Source organism: Chrysochloris asiatica, unplaced genomic scaffold, assembly GCF_000296735.1.
Source record: "Chrysochloris asiatica unplaced genomic scaffold, ChrAsi1.0 scaffold00025, whole genome shotgun sequence".
In the NCBI taxonomy this organism is placed as follows: Eukaryota; Metazoa; Chordata; class Mammalia; order Afrosoricida; family Chrysochloridae; genus Chrysochloris; species Chrysochloris asiatica.
This window is the reverse complement of record NW_006408543.1, coordinates 10,491,787-10,513,881: the sequence shown is the minus strand read 5'-3', so window position 1 is coordinate 10,513,881 and position 22,095 is coordinate 10,491,787. Positions and strand designations below refer to the sequence as shown.

At 48.5% G+C, this 22,095-nt stretch overlaps 1 protein-coding gene across 1 annotated transcript in view; it reads right to left on the bottom strand.

Moving 5' to 3' along the window:
- Nucleotides 1-557: 557 nt before the first annotated feature.
- WDR20 (WD repeat domain 20) overlaps nt 558-22,095 on the bottom strand; it is a 75,418-nt gene continuing 53,880 nt past the window's right edge. The window contains 4 exon segments of the mRNA XM_006839533.1: nt 558-2,511; nt 8,475-8,520; nt 8,522-8,565; nt 10,742-10,924. Of these exon segments, the coding sequence (XP_006839596.1) occupies nt 1,234-2,511; nt 8,475-8,520; nt 8,522-8,565; nt 10,742-10,924 (1,551 nt within the window). The 3' untranslated portion in view covers nt 558-1,233.

The window sequence follows — 22,095 nt, the reverse complement described above, 5'->3', positions numbered from 1 at the left end:
CTGACCTAAAAGAGAGAGCTCAGAGAACCATCTCATCCATTATGAAAACGGGGATTTGAAAGAAGTTCCGCACGCAGCTGTAGGTGCACGAGTGGTCTGGAGTCAGAGCGGGGTCCACAGGGGCTCCGAGGGGAAAGAGTAGGGGCAGGCACTGGGCAGCTGGGAGCCAGGAGGACAGAGCCCCAAGTCTGTGTCCCAAGAGGTGGCCTGTGGTTGCCACCAAATCAAAAGCAGAGGGGGACCCTGCCCTGGGTGCCTCCTCTGGAAAGGTGTGCTGAGGCCTGTGGGAAGACAACAGTCTCCCCAAAACATGGCCTGAAGCCCTGGGCCTCTTGGACCAAAAACCCAACCGCCACAAAACTTCCTTTTCCCTCATCAGAAAAAAACACATGCAAAGAGCATCACACAGAAAAGATCTCGGCTTATGTGGCAAGAGGCACTTTGACAGCCGCTGCTAGCGTCCTGGCCCACAGCAGACTCTCCGTATGCAGGCTCAGAGCTGCTTGGAAGCCTGAGAGCACAGACCCAGCCAGAATCCCAATCAAAGGGCTACAAACTGCTTCTTTGAAAAAAGATGTTTATTAAACAATTTTAATTGTCATAAAATGACTAAAATGGGTTTTAAAAATTAAGGCTCTTCTCTTTCTGTGGATTGCCAGAACAACGTAAAAATAATAATATCAATCAACCCTGCTGACTGTTTCGTTCCTCAAGTTAAATTCCATAGATTTCCTAAACACTGCATGATTAAGGTAAAAAACGGGACACCCGAGGACAATGAGCGGCCACCTGCCCTGGAATCCCCGGTCAGGTGCACCACTGTCTGAGCAGGTGAACAGACAGGGTCCAGGTCCAGCCGAACGTGTCATTTTTAGCATTTGAAGTCCTTGTTTCCCCACACTGCCATGATTTTCCTACACTGCAATCGTCTAATACAGGAGCACTAACCTTGGGACTCCATAAACTCCCAGGAGGATGGCTGGCTTGGCTGGTAGTTAATTAGTCTGATTATAGATCTATAGAGAGAGATTTTTAAAACGTTCTACGGTGAATTATCAAATGATTCGGAATTACATGGCATGCAGTATCCAAAATTATGGCTCTGATGCATCGAGATTTACATTAAGAATAAAGAAGTGCCATTCACATTCATTATACACCCCGCCCGCCCGCCCGCCCTCCCGCCTGCAAGGGGAAATCGCTACCTAGTGGGGGTCTACATCTGGTGCAGCATTAAGGGTTAAAACTTACCACTTTACCAGGCCTTCCCCATGTGCAAATAAATCCCTCCTGACAAGCAGTGACTATACAATCTTCAAGAAAGATCAGTACAGTCAGTCTCTCGTGTGCTATCTTTTTACAGATCAGCGGCTCTAACAAGGGCACCTCTTCCATTCGCGGACACAGAGGCGTGCCCAGAGTTTTAGCAGGGTCCGTTTTGGTCTTGGTAACTAGGTTCAGTTTGTCACTGCTCTTGCTAGAAATGTGTCCCATGCTGTGGTTACGCTTGTGGTCTTTCTCATGGTGCCTTTCCTTCCGGTCGTGCAGCGAGAGGGTGGCGAACTTGCTGACCCCAGAAGCGTTGGCCCCATCCGTGACGCTGGTCTTGCTGCCGGCGCTGGAGACGGCCGAGTGGGGGAGGCTGTTGGACCGCGGGAGAGGGGGGGGCACAGAGTTTCCAGGTGTTGTGACACTGTTCCCGTTGCTGCCAGCAGGCGGGCTGGTGGCGTTCATGACGTTTGTGTGTGTCCGTGCCCGTGACAGGGGCTGGTGGGGGAAAAGGATGTCCTCGGTCAGGTCCCACAGACACAGCTGTGTGTCCTGGCCCACAGAGCCAAACCGATAGGTCACGCTCACTGGGCGGCTGTCTGTAGAGTTCCGTTTGGATAACCGAGACTGCGTGCTATTTGCTCGGTCACGGCCAAAATGAAGGAGGTCTTGGAAGTCCTCGTCGCTGCCACTGAACTCCATAGGGTCGCTTTCTTCAACACTCGTGGTATAGGGATCAAACGCTACCACGCTGACCCAGGACTTGTGCCCATGACCTCTGGCTATGACGCGGCAGTCCACGAAAGACCAGACCGTCACCAGGTCATCCTCCCCACCCGTCACGATGTACTTGCCGTCCGGGCTCCAGCACACACACAGCAAACCCCCAAAGTAGCTCTTCATCGTACCGTGCAGCTCCACCGAGTCAAAGTTAAACACCCGCAGAAACCCGTCCTGGCTCACGCACGCTAGGAACTTGCCGTCAGGGGAGAAAGCAAACTCGTTGAGGGCGCCCTCGCCCACTGTCCACTTGAGCAGAGGGTTCCGTGTGGATTTGCTCTTGCACGTGTGCACGGCAAAGCTCTCCCCCTGCTTCAGGAGCTGGTAGTGGGGGGCGGTGGTGCCACAAGTGTGCTCCACGTTATACAAGTACATGCTCCCGCTCGAGTGAGCTACTAGGAAGAGGCTTTCTGAGCCGGGCACCCATTTGACACAGGTTACGCGTGACTTGTCTATTAGTCTCTGTGAAGACAAAGGAGAAAACGTTATCATGATGGGGACATATTGAAGGCCTACCTGCCCAGCAAGCATACCTGTCCTGCCGTCTGCCACACCACTGAGAGCATTTGGGTCCGTGCAGACTAGAACTGTGGCCAGCCTTGTGGGCACCTGCTCTGTGCTGGGTACCTCAGGACACTGCAGCCGTGCCTCCCTGCACCACATACGATGTCCTCCTCGAGGAACCCCGGACAGATGAGCCTCGCACTGTCTCTATCTGGGGTCCATCATTGTTGCTTGAGGCAAGAAGCCAGCAGAGCACCTGGGTCTCAACACACCTCTCTGGGTTTCAACTTGGCCTGGGCTCCCCGAGGCACCTCACTGCCCTGCATCATAGGTCGACCTTTGTAAGGATTTCCTCAAGCTCCCCTTTGAAACAAGACCCAACTACCTTCTCTCAATAGGACTGCCTTAAAAACCACAATGCCAGGCCCCTGGTGAGGGACGCTGGCTCAGTACTGTCACACGGTGTCCTGTCTCTCAAAATCACATCACCAGAAGTCATCCAGAAATGTCCACTGGGCCAAGGTTCTCCCGAGATACTCTCTCTCTATCAGTATTGCTGTCTCTCCAGCACTGGTGGAATCCTGCTGAGCTTACAGGCCACCGTGTGCCCTGGCTTGCTGGACCCTAGTGTGAGTCTCAGATGGTGCTAACTGTGGACGCAGCACATGCCAACACAAGCCACACAACCACTCTGGACTCCGTCTAGATGGCTCGGCTGCCGTCTGCCCTGCACACTACACAACATGACTGGGGGAGGAGGGCTCGTGGAACCCTGTGAGCAGCTGCAGGAAGGTGGACCTCAGAGGCCAGTCATTAACCAGTGGCCCGGCCCGGGAAGAACAGGGAGGCCTGGAAGTGGGCTGCAGGCAGGGATGGGGATTGGACACCAGACAGACAGCATGACTCTGCTAACAGGGAGGTGGCAGGACAGAGTCCACACCTGCATCCCTGCCACCTTCCTGCCTGATGACCCATGCTAACAGCACTCTTCCGACAGGTGCTGAGGTCATTTACAGGCCAGAACACAGCTGGGCATGGGTACCAGGGACAGAAACAGGGATTATGCTGGGGGGGGGGGGCGCTAAGGTTCTAGCCCCTTTCTTCTCACCCCACCCTGGAGCTGTCACAGGCTCCCCCTCTGGCACCAGGGTCTGGGCTCCATGGTCCTCTACATGGGTGGTCTGGTCTGGTCTGCTGCCTCACTGACCCTGTACCCACCTACATTCCACCAGGACCCGCTCAAACCCGTCACACCAAGGCCTTTTCTGTGCTAACAAGCATCACTGTACTTACTGCATATGCAATAAGTTTTAAGGACATACAACATTCTCGCTGTCAAGGTTAGGAATAAGTTTTATTTTTGGCTTAAAAAAAACCACAACAAAGGTTAACTGTCAGAACGTGACCACTGGACACTGTAAGGCTCTGGAGTGAAAACAGTATCACTCTGCATGGAGGGGACAAGACGCCCACCCCTGGCCCCACACTGGACACTGTAAGGCTGTCCAGTGAAAACAGTATCACTCTGCATGGAGGGGACAAGACACCCACCCCTGGCCCCACACTGGACACTGTAAGGCTGTCCAGTGAAAACAGCATCGTTCTGCATGGAGGGGACAAGATGCCCACCCCGGCCCCGCACTGGACACTGTAAGGCTGTCCAGTGAAAACAGCGTCGCTCTGCATGGAGGGGACAAGACGCCCACATCGGGCAACAGGAGCAGACACAGCCCCAACGGGCACAGAAGACCTGGGCAGACTGCTGGGAACACATCACCGGCAGGGGCCTGGCGCCACCTCCCAGTCATGTGCCTACCATGGATGCCGCTGCAGGGGGGGAATTCTGCACACTCACACCCGCAGTCCTGGGGTGACCCTGTCAGGGAAAGTCCCTGCAACAGGCACGATGTTCACCCTCATCACCCCCAACAACCATGGGCCCTTGTCTCAGGTACACAAACATTGTCCAACTGCCCCCCTGCAGGATGCAGCCATGCATGTTCCCGACAGGAAGGGGGAGGATTGCCACAGCACCCATAAGACAAAGCTGCTCAGCAAAGTCTAGAGATGTGATGGAAACCGATCCATGCATTCAGTGCATGTCTCCCGTGGGCCAGGGACCCACATGGCAGTGACTAACACAGGCCTGCATGGAATCTAAAGGCGAAATAAAGACAGGAAGTGCTTTGGAGAGCAAGCCAACCAGACAAGGGTAGCCCCGTGCTGCTGTCTCAGCTGGAGTGGGGCGGGGGTTTCTCCAGGACGGTGGCAGTCAACAGCCTCTTCCTTCTCTTCCTTTGGGGGGCGAGGGGTGACTGAGTCGCCGCAACACTGCAGTACAGCTGTGCTCCATAAGGTTTGGGTTTTCAAGGCTGAGAAGTAGATCTGCAGGCTTTATTTCAGCAGCACCTTTTCAGCAGTGGTCTTGTGATCTATACCAAGGTATACCACTCGATGTGGGAGCTAGGAACCTGAGACCGTCTCCATGGGGTCACATGGAACAAGATGCAGAGCAAAGTGGGAAGGCCTGTCTCAGAGGAAGCACAACAAAACCCAGTGTAGCAGAAGGAAGGCTGAGAGGAAAGCAAGCGGAGGACAAAGGGCTGATGTCCAGGGAGTCTCCCCACCTCCCCAACAAGACCCTGTGACTGGTGGCAGAAGCTGAGGGGACAGGCTGAGCAGCAGGGGGAATGACAACTTTTCTATCCAACTGAGGGTGCCTGGTCAGCTCCCTGGGGGAGGGCCAGTGTCGGGAAGGAGGTAAGAAGTGGACTTAAGAATCAGCAGCTTCAAACAATTCAATCAGAAAATACGCCAAAGCCACTTCAGTAAAACAACAACAACAACAAAACACATGACTACCAACATGGCACTCCTGTATGTGCCCAAACCCCTGCCCTTGGGGAGAAGGGGCGCAGGAGGGGTGTGGGCTGTGAAGACTGTGCTCCCGCTCGGTGCTCACCCTTCAGGCCTTTCCCCACGGCTCTAATTCTGAGTACCAAACACACTATCCAAGTTCAGGGTTGTTGTTAAGTGCTATCAAGTTGGTTCCAACTCACAGTGTTCCTGTAGGGGGTTTCCTTCAAGAAGAGGCTGGTGGGTTTGATTAGCAGTCCAGTGCTTATCCTACAGCACCACACCAGGACTCCAAGTTCAGGGCAGTAACCCAATTAAAAAAATTAAAAACAAAACAAAACCAGCAGCAGCAGCAAAAGTTTCACAGTCTTAGTGGCACTGACATCTAAATGCACTCTGAGTGAAGAGGGGACAAGAAGGAAACACACCAGTGCCACTGCTAAACGCACTATGTTCACAGAACCTTCCTAAAACACGGAAGCGGCTTTCTTTTTGTGTCTCTCAGTATGACAAGCAGAGAAAGGATGTTTTCAGGGGGCTGGCTACATGGTTTACAACCCAGGTATTCATTTAGAATGGAAATCCTAAAGCCATCAGCTCACAGCCCACAGCAGCTGTGGGGACAGTCATCACAGCATGACCACAGCATAAAGGGCTGGGATGGGAGGGGGATGGACTTCCCTGCGGAAACAGACAGCATGGCTCCAGGTGTCCGCATCGTTTCTAACAAGGTGCTCATTTCCTGCCTGGGATTAATAACAGTGGCACTAGCGCATGGCTGAGGGTCCAGGACCACCTCGTCCTCTCATGTGCTTCCCTGAGGCAGGATGGAGACGGTCCAGGAGCCCTCGCCACGGCCACATCACTGGAGAGGAGGCAGCCAGCTCCGCACTGAAGCCCGGCTGAGTTCGGTGGAGATTTTACACATCAATCAATAATGAAAACATACTTGAAAATCCTGGCGAGGTACGAGTTATGTCTGGAACTCTGATGCTAGGAGAAATTCTACAAGCACGTGCCCGGCTGAATGCAGCGTCACAGGAGACTTTGCAGACAAGGCTGGGCACTGGCTGGCCTGGAGCTCACCAGAGAGACCATGTGCCCCAACCTTTCCATAAAGGCCCACTTTTCAAGGGCACAACTTGCCAGGGCACCTTTAATAACTCTGTGACAATGGTGGCTCGGTGAGCCCGTGTGATCACTGCCCACGAGAAGAGCTGGGCGCTTGGGCCCATGGCCTGTGGCAGCGCCAAAGAACACAACATAGTCCCAGACAGTAGAGCTCGCTTTGGCGAACCAAGTGAGCCTCGGAGGCCAGACTCAGGTGGTGCCACTGCCTCAGCACCACTTCCCAAAGCTGGAGCACTTTCACAGGGAGTGGATGACTTGACAGTTAATGCCCTTTCCCATCTTCTTTGTCTTCCCCTATATTGCAAGTTTGCTAGAAACAAGCCTTTTCACTTTTACACTTTTTAATTAGTAAGTCATCTTTGGAGATATCCTTGATTCCAAAATGGAAAACTCTCATCTCTCCTTCCTCTGAAGTAGGTTTCTGGAAGTCACCATTCCACGCCTCCACCCACCCCCACATTGATTATCTGTTCCTGCACCAGGCACTAATAAAGAGGTAGCAGCCAGGACTCATCAGACTGTGTGTGCATGCAGGCACACATGTGCACGCGTGTGCTACACGGGCGGCAGAGAGACATGCTCTGATAAGACACACTAGTGAGCTGTCCCGGTCCAGATATGCCTCTATCCAGGTAGATTCTCGGCCTCAGCTGCCCTGCTTTTCCCTTCGTGATCTGGAAAACATCTAATTAATTAATCCACCTAAGCTACTGGTATCCCATCTCCCAAGAGAGGAAAAAGCAAGCCAACTTTGGGGTCTCCCACTACCATGCACTTTGCTAAGCATCGACCAGGGAGGGCCACCCCCTGGACCCTTTGCTAAGCACCCTCTTTGAGCAGCCTCCTCCGGTCCTCAGATAAACTTTTCAGGTGAGTACCAAGCTTCCCCACTGCACAGCTAGGAAGGCAGTTTCAGGACAGAGCAGGCCTCACACCATGGCAGTGAAGCAGTCACAGGCACACTCCTCTGAAAGACCCGGGTCTCAGTCCCAGATCTCTCTCTCTTCCTGCTGCACTCGTGGCTCACGAGCTCACTGACTAGTTTACAGGCTCTTACTGTTAGTTTCGGCCAGGTGACTCCCTGTGTGCTCCACGGGGTTCCCTGTGCTATCATCGGAATGACAGCACATCACCAGGCCTTTCTTCTGTGGGACTGTGGCTGGGTTTGAACAGCTGAGGGAAAACGTGTGCTAGCAGGGAAGGCCCGTATTCTATGCTAACCACTCCCAAACTCCAGTTCTGGACTGCACATCCATAAAACTCCCCCCCACCACCACGTGGTTGCTTCACAGGCCTTGTGAACTTAACACACGCAAGACAGAATCTCTGCCCCGCCACCAACTCTACCCAGTGCCCTGACCCTCTGCCTTGTCCCAGCTCTACTCCGCACCCTAAGTCACAGCGAGCAGCGGAAAACAGACTCGGGAACACCTCTCTCCACTTCAGTCTCCAAACGCAGCCAAGTTGACTCTTGCTGCCACAGCCTTGCGCTCCTGCCCCTTTCTAGAGGATCCCGGTCTGAGGCCTGAAAACAAACCCTGAGGGATCTCCGTGCCCCTCACAGCCTGCTACCCAGTGCTAAATTCTCCCTCCTCCCTGGAGGCCTTCACCTGCTGTCCCTCTGCAGGAACTCTACCTCCACCTCCTTACCTGGCCTCCTTATCAGGTGAGGCTCAGCTTAAACAGGAAGGTATCCCTGCCTCCATGGGTGCGTGCTTGTCTCAGGCTTGCTCTCTCCTCTCACATGGCCATCGTGGCTCTAACAGTGTCTGTGGCTTCCACCTACCACCCACCCTTCCCAGAGGGGACAGGAGACCGGGGACTGTCTGAATTTATTTGCCGCTGCAGACCGGGGTGGGCTCTGGGTTGGTGGTCGTGGTCTGGTGACTGAGTGGAAGACAGACACGACGCTAGTCCAAGCCTGCAGCTCTCACCTGGACAGACACTAGAGCCTCCTCACTGGTCTTGCTACCTTCATTCTCTGTCTTCATTCCAATCCACCTTCCACAAGGGCTGACAAGAGTTCTAAAAAACACATGTGATCCTGTCACTGCCTGGAGTAGAAGCCCAGAGGTCCCCCGAGACTCCTTGTCAGCTTCAAACATGTTAGGATGACATGAAAGGGCTTCCACAGCGTGACTCTGACACATCAGATCCCGGTGCCCTGATCCAGCCACACTCTACAACTCTGGAGGCCTTTCTGACCTTTCTGACCTCCAACTCCTGTGCCCCCTTCAAGACCCAGATCAAATGTCACATTCTGGACTTCCTCCTCCACAGGACTCACCTTGGTTTTATTAAACAGTATCTGAAACCCACCCCTGGGCACCACGGCTATCATGCACATGCCGAGGACCCTAACTGTCCCTGCTCACACTGAGACTCCCTGGGGAGGCTCTGCCCTGGGGGCCAGGAAGAGGGTGTGGAACCCACCTCTGGGTCCAGACCTATCACTAGCTTTCTACCTCACCTGGACAATTTCCTACTGTGTCCTTTGATTCTCTGCACATGTGTCAAGTGGGGACAGCTGCCCTCCTGTGAAGGGGACACTCTGAAAAGCAGACCGCTGATGGTCCCTGGTCAGCATCTGAAAAGAGGATGATGCATGCAGCCCCAGGGCAATGGACTGGTTTCAGCCTCCAGCTGTAGCCGGCAGACTGCTCTCCACCACACACAGAGCTCGCACTCTCAGCAGGCACTTCCCAAAGACAATGCAGAGGCTGCCACAGAAAGGCCCCCAAGGTGGGGGTGGGGGTGGGGGCGTCTGCTGGGGCAGCCTGAGTGTGCTCACTCCAACCCCCGCCCCTTGATGACTCCACAAACCCCTCCTTGTTCTCTAAGTGGCATCCTGTGCCACGCGCGGCCAGAGCAGCCTCCGGATCAGGTCTGCCAACTGGTTTGGACCCTGCCCCCCCATCCCGCTCCTCACTGATTACCAATGGGTAGGTGCTATTAATGGGCAGAAGGCAGTGGTCTCATGTTCCTGCTCTCCCCTCCAAAAAGAAAATCACTGAACTCCTTAGAGGTCATTTCCTCAATGATATGAAACATCAAGGCAAATAGAATTGTCTCTGCTTAAGGCTTTTTTTTTTAAAGGGAAACAGGGTTAAATCCTTCTCTTCTATAGTCAGCCCATCCAGATGGCAATTTACGCTTCCAGTCAAACAGATGAGACTAGAAGAGGCAACGTGTCAAACAGGGGCACCCTGGGTGTCTGGGCACTGCCAGAGGAGCTGCAAGGTGGATAGTCTGTTCCAAGCAAAATGGCCTGTTATAAACCACGTCTATAGTGTGTGACTGTCCAAGTTCTGACGTGGAACCATGCAACAGTACAAAAGTGCCTGTTCCTTTTGGAAAAAGGGTGCCCACGTGCACTGATCCTGGTCAGATCCGGGCTGAGGTCACAGCAACTGGAGGTCGGGCTCCTCCCTCAGTAAGCCTACCTCATCTTTACTAGGTACTAACAAGAAAATCACATGGAAACCAAGAGCAGCTCACGGCGCTCTCCGGGGCTGAAAAGCTGTTCCAAGGGCTCTGACAAGTATAATCCGTTTGGCAAACTTCTGTCTGCCACATTCACGAGTCCTGACAGACAGCTCAGACATCTCAGGGTCCTTCCAGAATGAAACACATACCAGAAACCCCAGAACGTACTACAACATTGGCAACAGTTACATCCTGTGATGCCATTTTCAGTGTCAGGATTTCAAACCATGTCAATGGTGGCTTTACAGTAAATACTTTCCACAGCAAGACAACAACTCCTCAACCAAATGCCTATCTCTCTCTCTTACACACACACACCCCACATACACACAAGAACGCTTTAGCTACCATGTAAGCAGCCTAAGGAACCACCACAGAGGTCTTGGCGCTGCATGACATTTTCTGGGGATGTGCACAGAGTCTGGACTGCTAGACTGTCTTATTTTAACCATAGGCATCAGGTCAGAGTCTTGGCCCTCTCTCTCTCTGTGGTGAAGACTGAAGCACAGGCTGTACACACCTGAGCATGCTCTGAAACAATGCACAGCACAGTGACACCAGGGAGGACAGGGCAAGAGCAGCACAGAACTAGCACACAGAAACGTGAGCTCGTGAGAAGGGGCTCAGTTCACAGTGTAACAGAAGGCCCACCACCCGAGGGAGGAAGGATTAATTCTTAAAGGGACGCTGCACAGCTCAGATGGGGGCTACTTACTTCCTCATTAAAGAGTTTGCTAGTTTCTTTTTTGATTGGGTCTATAAGCTGGACTTGGCCTGCGGAAAAGCCCACTAGGAGAGAGACACTTTCTGCTGTGGCTGTTAGGTGGTTGAAGTCATGACAAGTAGGCTGTGTTCCTTTGTAAATCCTTTTATCTATTGGTTTACTCAAGTCCGCAGCCTGGAGGAGAGAGAGAAAAATACACACGGTAAACAGCACATTGAGATGAAAGCTCGACGTTACACTATGTTACCTCCATTATGACTGTTGAATCTTAAAAACCAAGTTATTCTAAAAGGTTTTCAGTTGTGACATAATTTTCACCTAGCATTTTTATAAAGCACTTTCACATACATCAGCTAATTAGGGATTAGGCTATCCATAGTACGACTGTGCTCACAATGGTTATTTTGACAACCGATTTGATTCTCCTTCAAATGTATGTAACAAAGATTCCTGGATTTTAGGAGCAAAAGTTCTCAAAATACTAAATTCTGTATTTGCAAACTAACAGAGCACGACACAAAGGTCAGTACCAAAGTGGCCCCTGGCAAGTTACCTGTAACCCAGTATTCTGGAAGTGTGGTCCCCAGACCAGCAGCAGCAGCATGGCCTGGTACCTTAGACATGCCAGTTCTGAAGCCCCTCCCCAGACAACACAAATCTAGAAACCCTGGGGTGGGGCCCAGCAACTGGTCTAGCAGCAAGCCCCCCAAGTGGTGCTACAGCACACTGAGAGGATGCCTAGCTGGGGTCCTCACAGTAACCCTTCTTTCTCACAGATGGAGAACAAGGCCAAGGCCACATACCCAGCTGGGAAGTGGCAGGGCTGGATTCTAATTCCAGGTTTGTCTGAACATAAAAGGAAGGGGCCAACACACATGCATATCATACACATACATACACCTCCTAATATGCACACAGGATTCCTGGTGTGGTGCTGCAGATTAATGCAATGGACTGCAAGGTCAGCAGTTCAAGCTCACCAGCTGCTCCTCAGAAACCCTATACAGGGTTGCTGTGGATCGGAACTGACTCCACAGCATTTAACAACAAAATACGTGTCTATGGAGTCTTGGTGTGGCACTGCTGGATAGCACTAGACTGCTAACTTCAAGGTCGGTGGTTCAAACGCACCAGCCAGCCACTCCTTGGAAACCCTATACAGGGTTCTCTATGAGTCGGAACTGACTCAACAGCACTCAATAATATATACAAACACACCCTCCATACATAAACACACACATCCCATACATATAGACCCCTCATACATACATATACACTCTTATACATACATTGGAGTTCTGGTGTGGCGCTGAGGGCTAATGTGCTGGCCTGCAACGTTGATTTGAACCACAAGGCCAGTGGTTCAAGCTCACCAGCTGCTCTTCAGAAACCCTATAGAGAGTCGCTATGAGTCAGAACCAACTTGATGGCATTAAACAACAACAACACACCACATACAAGGAGCCCTGGTAGCATAGTGTATTGAGAGCTGAGCTGCTAACCACAAGGTAAGTAGTTTAAATCTACCAGTTGGCTCTGTAGGATAAGGCTTTCTATTCCGTAAAGATTTCCAGCCTTGGAAACCCTATACAGGGTTGCTATGAGTTGGAACTAACTCAGTGGTGCACAACGATCGACCACACCACCATACTTGCATATATACCCCACACATACACCCCCAATACATACACACACATACACCCAATACACACACTCACACACACATAATATACACACACAGCCCATAGAGACACATGCATTACACACACACCCCCTAAGTACACACACAATACACAGGCTCATACATACACACACCTCCATAAATACACCTCACAAACACATACTTCATGCATACATACACACACCCCTTCCACACACACTCCCATAAACACACCTCCACACACATACCCCACACTCCCACAATCTCTACGCACCCCCCACATACATCTACACTCTATATATACCATATATACACATCTCACGCATACTACACATATTATGCACACACTATACATATATGCACACACTCATACAAAAACAATCTTATATACACCCATACATGCCTACACACACCCCGCACATATACACCCATCATCATACACATGCTATGCATGTGCACACATCTTCCATACAGGTACACACCCCATACATATATACACATATACCATACACAGTATGCACATATAAACACTAAACATGCAATGCATACACTCCCATTCATACACCCATACATAATACACACCCCCATAACCCATAAATATACATACACCACAAATACACGTATACCTCCCCACACGCCATACATATACATCCCACACATATATATACGCACACGACACACGCTACATCTACATTCACATTCACACCCCATGCATACCCATAAATACAAACACACACCCACACGTGTATATATGTACCCTACACACACCATACAATCCTTCACATAGACCCATACACATACCATACATACACACACACCCCACACGATATATACACACCCAACACACCCCTATACATATACACAAACCACCCATACACACACTCTATACATGCACACACCCCATACATATACACACACTTACCAAAGTCAAAAGCAAATGACCTCTGACTTTGTTAAAACATGGTTTTTAACACTTGACAATCTGTCCCCACCAGGAGTCTTTTCTTCACAAGAACTGTAGTGTGCAGTCCCGGATGGTTGGGCTGTCCATGCTGAAATAAGAGGACCCATCCCTTCCCCTCCCATGTGGAAATTGCTGACGTCCTGCTACCGTGCACCCACTGCGCTCCTTTGCGCCAGTCTTCTCCACTGGCTGTTCCTTCCTTAGCTTCTGGAGGCCTGAGACACTGTACTGAGTGTTCTGTGTTTGATTTCAAATAATATAAATACTGAGTAGAAAAGAGGACCTCAAAATTACAGGCGCCTTGGAGTCAAGTCAAGCTGAGCATTTGGAAATAGGGACCTGAGTAACGGAGTGATTCTGAGCTCTCCAGGACAAAGGAACGTGGGGACTGGGTCCTCTGCCAGCCTCACTTCAGTTAAATGGAGATGAGAACCTCTGTTCTACCAACTCATGGGATCGTCTGGAGGATGGAATAAGACAACACAGACATGAGCGACTCTTGAAAAATGTCATATAAAGAAAGCTCGATAAAAACAAAAGGCATCCAGGTTCCTGACTTTGGAGTCAGGGATGAGTACAGCCCCAGGAACAGAGGCCTGTGGGAGTCCTGGAAAAGGAGAGTCCCCCGCCCACGGACGGGCTGCCTGGGCCCTGAAACCTGGCAAAGGGGAGTCTAGGATCAGAGAGCAACATAAGCACATTTCAGAGCAAGTAGAAATAGCTGAAAACATGAAATCAGATCAAACTAGAACTAGACACAGAACTTATTTGAAATAGGAACAATTTAATCATTACATGGCTACCATAACCGCATACACAGCACTTAAAAAAAAAAGTTCCGGACGCTTTCCCCTAAAAGGCTCTATGCAAGATGATACAGAAGAAGCCCACACACCAGTGTCCCTAGCACTGTCACCAGTGAAGAGTAAAGCTCAACCTTGCTGTATTTATATGCGATCCCGGCCACTCCATATGGAGCCCTACTGAAAAGATGTCACCCAGAATTCAATTAGATGCAAACACACAGAGGATGGATTTCAAATGCCAGGGGAAAGATGATTTGTTTTCTCTTACACATCAGGTGAACGATCTGAAAACATACATTGTAAATGCCTGATGTAATACTGTACTGAATAATAATAAACGTAGGATTATAATAAAGAATTGCAAATGCTTGATGTAAGTTTCTCTTACAACTGGTGAATGTTTACCAGTATGCTTCTGAACAAGCCTTCCTCCTGGATCACTACTAACCTCTGTGTTTCAATGGAGTACAGACATGGAGAGGAAGAATTTAGATATGCTTATGGCCCTGGTGCGGCGCCGTATAATAAGCACTGGACTACAAGGTTGGTTTGAATGGCAAGGAGACCACTGAAACTCACCATTTGCTCCTCAAAAACCCTACGAAGGGTCGCACTTAATAACAACGGCAGCAATGGCAACTTAATCTTTAAGATCTCATTTTGAAAGTACAGTTCCAATTTTCTAGTAACTCATCTTTTATGCTACAATGTCTAGAGAATGGACTTAAAAACATATTTATTGGCACTCCCACTAGCGTGAGAAGCACAGGCTACCTTTTATATCACTTCACTTCTCCTCCCCAGCCCCAGTGGCACTAACTATACCATCACCAACTAACCACATCACCAACCACCACTAACAACAACAAACAACAGAACCAGTCTGCTCAGGCAGCATATCCCCCCTACACTGAACCGCTGGAGTGACTGCCAGACATGTGCCCGGGTGAGACGGTACTTCTGGGAAACAGTAGGCTCCACCGAGCCTCAGAACTTTCTGGAAGCTTCCCTGCCTCAGGTGGAGGACCAGCAGGCCTCCCCAGGATTGACTCAGATTTCATCCATCTGCTCTCTGCTACTCACCCTGCACTAAGGTCTGTCTTTCCAGAGACACATCGCTGTCCGAACTCGACAGGCAGGGTGTGGGATGGGGTGTTGGCGTGGGCTGTGACACATATCCTTCTTGGTTTGTTGTTGTTATGTGCCCTTGAGTCGGCACCGACTCATAGCGATCCTGTATCGTTTCCGAGGAGTGGCTAGTGAATTTGAACTGCCGACTTTACAGTTCAAACTAACCTTGAGGTCGAGTGTTTATCCCATAGCGCCACACGGCAGCAGTGAGCAAATCTGCCACAGAAATCATCTTTAAAGTGTTCAAGAGCCAAGATGTCAGTCTGAGGACTAAAGTGAGCCTGACCCAATCCATGGTATTTTCAACAGCCTTATAAGCACGTGGAAGTTGGCCAACGACTAAGGAAGACCAAAGAAGAATTGATGCATTTGAGTTATGGTGTTAGAGAATACTAAAATTACTAAGGCCCACTAGAAGAATAAACAGGTGTGTGTTGGAAGAAGTACAGCCAGAATGCACCTTAGAAGCCAGGATGGCGACACTTTGTCTCTCATCCTTCAGACATATTATCAGGAGAGACCAGTCCCTGGAGCAGGACAGCATGCTCGGTAAAGTGGAAGGTCAGCGACAAAGAGGAAGACCCCCAACGACATGGACTGGTATGGTGGCAGCAGCAATGGCTCAAACTTAGCAACGGCTAGGAGGATGGGGCAGTGTTTTGTTCTGTTGTGTATCAGGTCACTATCGGCTGGAACCCACTGGCCGGCACCGAAAAACAACATCTGCCACCATCTGGGCCCATCCCCTACTGAGAGAGATGAGCGTGGCGTGGCATCTGCAGGAGAAAGCCCAGATTCTGGGCCCAGGTGGCTTGGTTCAAATCTATCCTTCCTCTGATGTGAGCAAGAATGGGAGTGGGGCCGCAGATTAGGGGCACAAAGCACTCAGATGAATTCCTCCCTGGCATACCCCTCTTCTGACCAGAATGCTCTTGGGCTTCTGCTTCTCCATCACCTCTGACAAGCAGAGGCTGCAGCAGCCTGTAAGCTGGCCCTCAAGTCATCAACCGAGCACTGGCCTCCCACACGACCCTCAAGTGAACTCATGGTCCCCAGTTTTCACTGACCTCCGTGAACAAACTTGGACCCTGCCCTGCCGCTTGTGGTCCTGCACCAGCAACCCCTCGAGGTGGTGAGGGGTTCCTTGGCCCCATTCCCCGGAGCTGCACACGCCCGCACCCAGGCACCACTTGGTGAGTTCTCATCACTACCCCTGCCTGGATGCTCTCCTTTCTCTCAGTTCTCACATACTTAATTTGTTCTGCAACATTTAGCATTTAATTCTGTTTATGATTACAGAATGGTCTCATGTCTGTTATCAATTATAATGGAATTACAATAATAATTTTTAAAATGACAATAAAGACCCTTTAAGGAATAGAACTTCTTTATTAACAGTTACCACTGTATTTTTCCACCAAATTAGCTTTTGGTTTTCAGCTTTCTGCTGGATTCCATGTCGATGAGTTACATACACTCTGGAAAATTTTTTTTACACTCCACAGCATAATTATCATCAATTATTTGCTTTCTTTCCCCATTCACCTGCCAATTGGTCACACTGTGGTGGCTTGTGAATTGCTGTGATGCTGGAAACTATGCCACCAGCATTTTAAACATGCTGGGTCACCCATGATGGACAGGTAGGTGTCAGCAGAGCTTCCAGATAAGAAAGACTAAGGAGGAGAGGCAGACCACTTCAGAAGGATCGGGCAGGGAAACCTTACAAAGAGCAGCGGGAACACTGTCTGATACAGTACCCGAAGACGAAAGGCACTCAAAACACAACTGGGCAAGAGCAGCTTCCTCAAAGTCCACTTGACCTTAACGTGTGGATGGAGCAAAGTTTTCCCGACCTTCACCTGCTAATGGGAAGTAACTCAAAATGAGAAGAAATAGCTGCAAACATCCATTAATAATCAACACTTGACAAGTATGAAGTATGAATCAAGGAGAACTGGAAGTTAGTCAAAAATTAAATGGAATGCATAAAGATCGATATCCTAGGGACTGGCTACTGGTACTGGCCATTTTGAATTAATCCTATGTTTACTACGCCAGGATCATGTTTACTATGCCAGGATTATCGCTGGATGGAAGAAACAGGAATCAAATTGACTACATCTGTGGGAAAGGAGAAGGGAAAAGCTCAATATCATCAGCCAAAGGTAGGCCAGAGGCCGACTGCTTTACAGACCATTAATTGTTCATGTGCAAATTCAGGCTGAAGCTGAGGAAAATGAAAACAAGGCCATGAGAAACAAAATATAACCCTGATCGTATCCCACCTGAATTTAGAGACTATCTCAAGAACAGATTTGAAGCACTGAACACTAATGACTGAAGACCAGAGGAGTTATGGAATGGTATCAACAACATCATACATGAAGAAAGCAAAAAGGTCATTAGAAAGTCAGTAAAGAAAGAAAAGATCAAAATGTCACAAGAGACTCCGGCACTTGCTTTTGCTGCTGAGAAGCTGAAGCAACTAGAAAAAATGATGACATAAATGAGCCGAACAGAAATGTCAAAGGGCAGCTCCAGAAGACAGTACAATGAAATGACCTGGAATTAGAAAACCAAAAGAGAACATATTCAATATTTCTCAAACTGAAAGAATTTTAGGAAAAAATTCAAGCTTTGACTTGCAATTTTCGTGTACACCATGACAAGCTATGGACAACATTGCAAAGTATGAGTATTATGGAACACTTAATTGTACCCATGAGGAACCTGAACATAGACCAAGAGGCAGTGGTTTGAACAGAACAAGGGAACACCGAATGGTTTAAAATTAGGAAAGATGTGTGCCAGGGTTGTATTCTTTCACTATACTTATTCAATCTGTATGCTGAGCAAATAATCCAAGAAACTGGATTATATGGAGAAGAATGTGGAATCAGAATTGGAGGAAGGCTCATTAACAACCTGCGATATGCAGATGACATAATCTTGCCTGCTGAAAGCCAAGATGACTTAAAATACTTGTTGATAAAGCTCAAAGACCACAGCCTTCGGTATGAATGGCCCTTCAATGTAAAGAAAACAAAAATTCTCACCACTTGACCAATAAATAACTTCTGCATCAAATGGAGAAAGACTGAAGTTGTCAATGACTTCATTTTTTGGGGGTCAATCATAAATACTCATGTAAGCAGCAGTCAAGAAATGAAATATTGTACTGCACTGGGCAAAGATGCCAGTTTGAAGACAAAGGTGTGCCTAACACAAGCCATGGTATTTTCAATAACCTCATACAAATGCAAAAGTTGGATAGTGAATAAGGAAGACCGTAGAAGTGTTGATGCATCTGAGTTATGGTGTTGGGGACTATTCAATGTACCGTGGACTGCCAAAAGAACAAATAGATCTGTGATGAAAGAAGTACAGCCAGAGTGCTCCTTGGAAGCCAAGGTGTCCAGACGCCGCCGTCTTTCATACTTGGGATATAGCATCAGGAGGGACCCAGTCACTGGAAAAGGATATCGTGTTTGGCAAAGTGGAGGGTCGGAGAAAAAGAGGAAGACCCCCAATGAGATGGCCTGGCACAGTAGCAGCATCAGTGGGCTCAAACATAGCAACGATTGTGAGGTTGGCCCAGGACTGGGCAGTGTTTCGTTCTGTTGTTCATAGGGTCTCTATGAGTTGGTACCAACTCGATGGCACCTAACAACAACAGAATGGACAAAATATTCAATGATGCAGGAAGCATCAAACGATAATGGAACTCACCAAAGAACTGGTTGATGTACAACCATTTCAAGAGATTACATATGATAGAGACCCAGTGGTACTGAAAAAAGAAATTCAAGAAGCCCTGAAAACACAGCTAAAAACAGGCCTCCAGAAATTGATGGAATATATACTGAAATGTTTCAAGAAACTGATGTGGTACTGGAGGCTCACTTGTCTATGCCAAAAAATTTGGAAGACAACTACCTGGCCAACTGATTGGAAGAGATCCATATCTGTGCCCATTCCAAAGAAAGGTGACCCAACAGAACGTATAATGCATCAAACCACATCACTAATATCACATGCAAATAAATTTTGTTGAAGATAATTCAAAAATGGTTGCAGCAGTACATTGAGAGGGAGCTGCTAGGAGTTCAAGCTGAAGTCAGAAGAGGATTTTACTGGAATGAGGTATATTACTGATGATATCAGATGGATCCTGGCTAAAAGCAGAGGATACCAGAAAGATGTTTACTTGTGCTTTATTGACTATGCAAAGGCATTTGACTGTGTGGTTCATAACAAACTATGGATCACAAATGCAAAGAATGGGTATTCCAGAATACCTGATTGTGCTCATAACCAGAAGACAGTTGTTCAAAGACAACAAAGAGATATTGAATGGTTTAAAATCAGGAAAGATGTGCACCAGAGCTGTATCCTTTCACAATATTTATCTATAACTGTATGCTGAGCAAATCGTCCAAGAAGCTGGATTATATGAAGAAGGACTGGAGGAAGACTCATGAATAGTATGTGATATGCAGATGATACAACCTTGCTTGCGGGAAGTGAAGAGGACTTAAAACACATACTGATGAAGATCAAAGACCACAGCCTTCAGTATGGATTGCACCTCAAAGTAAACAAAATGAAAATCCTCACAACCAGAATAATAAATAACATCATGATTAATGGGCAAAAGACTCAAGTTGTGAAAGACTTCATTCTGTTTGGATCCATAATCAAACACTCATGGAAGAAGCGGTCAAGAAATCAAATGAAGGATTACAGCAAGCAAATATGCTGCAAACAGACATCTTTAAAGTGTTATGGTGCTTCCCACTTGAAAGGACATGCAGACCAGCCTGGAGTGGCTAGAGGAACCGATGATACTTCTTGAAAGAAAGATCAGCAGGGAAATTCAAAAACAAAAATGGCAATCTGATTGGCTACAACAGGACCAGCAAGCTGTTCCCTGGGGAGCCATCAAGTCCCTTCAGGACAAACCCTCCTACAAGACTGAAACTCAAAAGGGACACACGAGCAGGTATGTAAGCTTGCTTGCGATCACGCTGGTCTACTGGCGAATGGAAGTGGGGGAAAGGCAGCAATGAAGATAGGGGCTGAGTTCGATCACGTTCCATAGACTCCCGTCAACCTGGTGATGGTGATTATGTGCCATGGAGTTGGTTCCAACTCATAGTGACCCTGTACAGGGTTTCTGAGGCTGTAAATCTTTATGAGAGCAGAAAGCCTCATCTTTCTCCCACGGAACAGCTAGTAGTTTCAAACTGCTGACCTTGCAGTGTGCAGCCTGATTTGTAACCACTACACTAGACCTGGAGATAAGTGGAAAGAAAGGCTGGTTGGTCTGGGGACCTGGGGACTCCAAAACCCATGGACAAGGACCTAGCCACAGAGGGCTAGAGCTGAGATTAAAGTGCCCAGCTGATATGAACTGAGGGGAGACGCACAAGAACACCTAAACTTGCAGATAGTATCCGTTTGACCTAGCTTTGATGGCTTGATGAAAAGAACTCAACTAGAGGAAGATAAAGAAAATCGGTAACAGAAACAAGTATAAATTGTTACAATTTGATGAATTGGCCTATACTTGGATGTAACAGCTCAAAATATCAATTGAGAGAGAAGGAGTCTTCACATCAAGGATCAATCCTATCCCCCTCTGTACACAGGGCTGATAGGGATGGGCAACTTAGACATTGGCTACCTAAAATGGCGGGGGGGGGGGGGGGCTATAAAGGCATGAAGTGGCTGGCTTACAAGTTTTCATGACAGAGTTTAGTTTCAGAGTGTGTGTGGGTGGGGTAGAATCCCCACTAAATAGTTTTCATCTTGTCTAGATGGATCTGGTGAAAGGAGGTGGGGATAAGATTTTTATGATTCAACTCAAAGTGAGTAACTGTTATCATGACTAATTGTGATTGTCACAAATGTAAAGGGGGAAGTAGTTAATCTTACATTCCAGGAACAGAGGACCCTAGGACCATCAAGGGAGAAGAGCCTGAGCGGAAATGTGGGACCCTATCCAGAGAAGCAGTGACACCAGAGATGAAGGCAGAGATGAGGACATTGAGAGAGAGAGACAGCAGCTGAGGCCTCTAGACTCAAGGAAAAAGAAAGGCTGTGTGCTGGCAGTCAGGAAGCAGGCTTACAGAATGTACCCTTTGGTTGTTTAAATGATTATATATTCATGAGTGCTTTTGTGTACATCAGAAAAAGAAAAAAACAAAAACCCCACAGAGGGAATAGAAGCAAATGCTGTTGAAGCTGCTGAATGATGTTGCATGGAAGGGAAATAATCATTGCAATGAAATGAAATATGATAGGATGAGTGCAAAACAGATGTTCTCCCATGTAAACTGTCACTCAAGTCACAATAAAAACTTATTTAAAAAAAGTGTTACAGTGCAAAGCAGTCACTTTGAGGACGTAAGGTACACCTGACTCCAGTAACAGGATTTTTAATCGCCTCATATGCATGTGAAAGTTGGAGAACGCATAAAGAAGACTGTAGAAGAATCAATGCATTTGAATTAAGGTGTTAGCGAACAGTATTAACAGTACTATGAACTGCCAGAACAGCCAAAGCACTCCTTTGAGGCAAGAATGGTGAGACATCATTTCTTGTACTTTGGACATGTTGTCAGGAAGGACCAATCCCTGGTGAGGGACATCATGCTTAGTAAAGTGGAGGGTCAATGAAAAAGAAGAAGATCCTCAATGAGATGGAACAACACAATGACAGCAACAATGGGTTGAAACAACTGTCAGGAGGGTGCAGGTCTGGGCAGTGTTTTGTTCT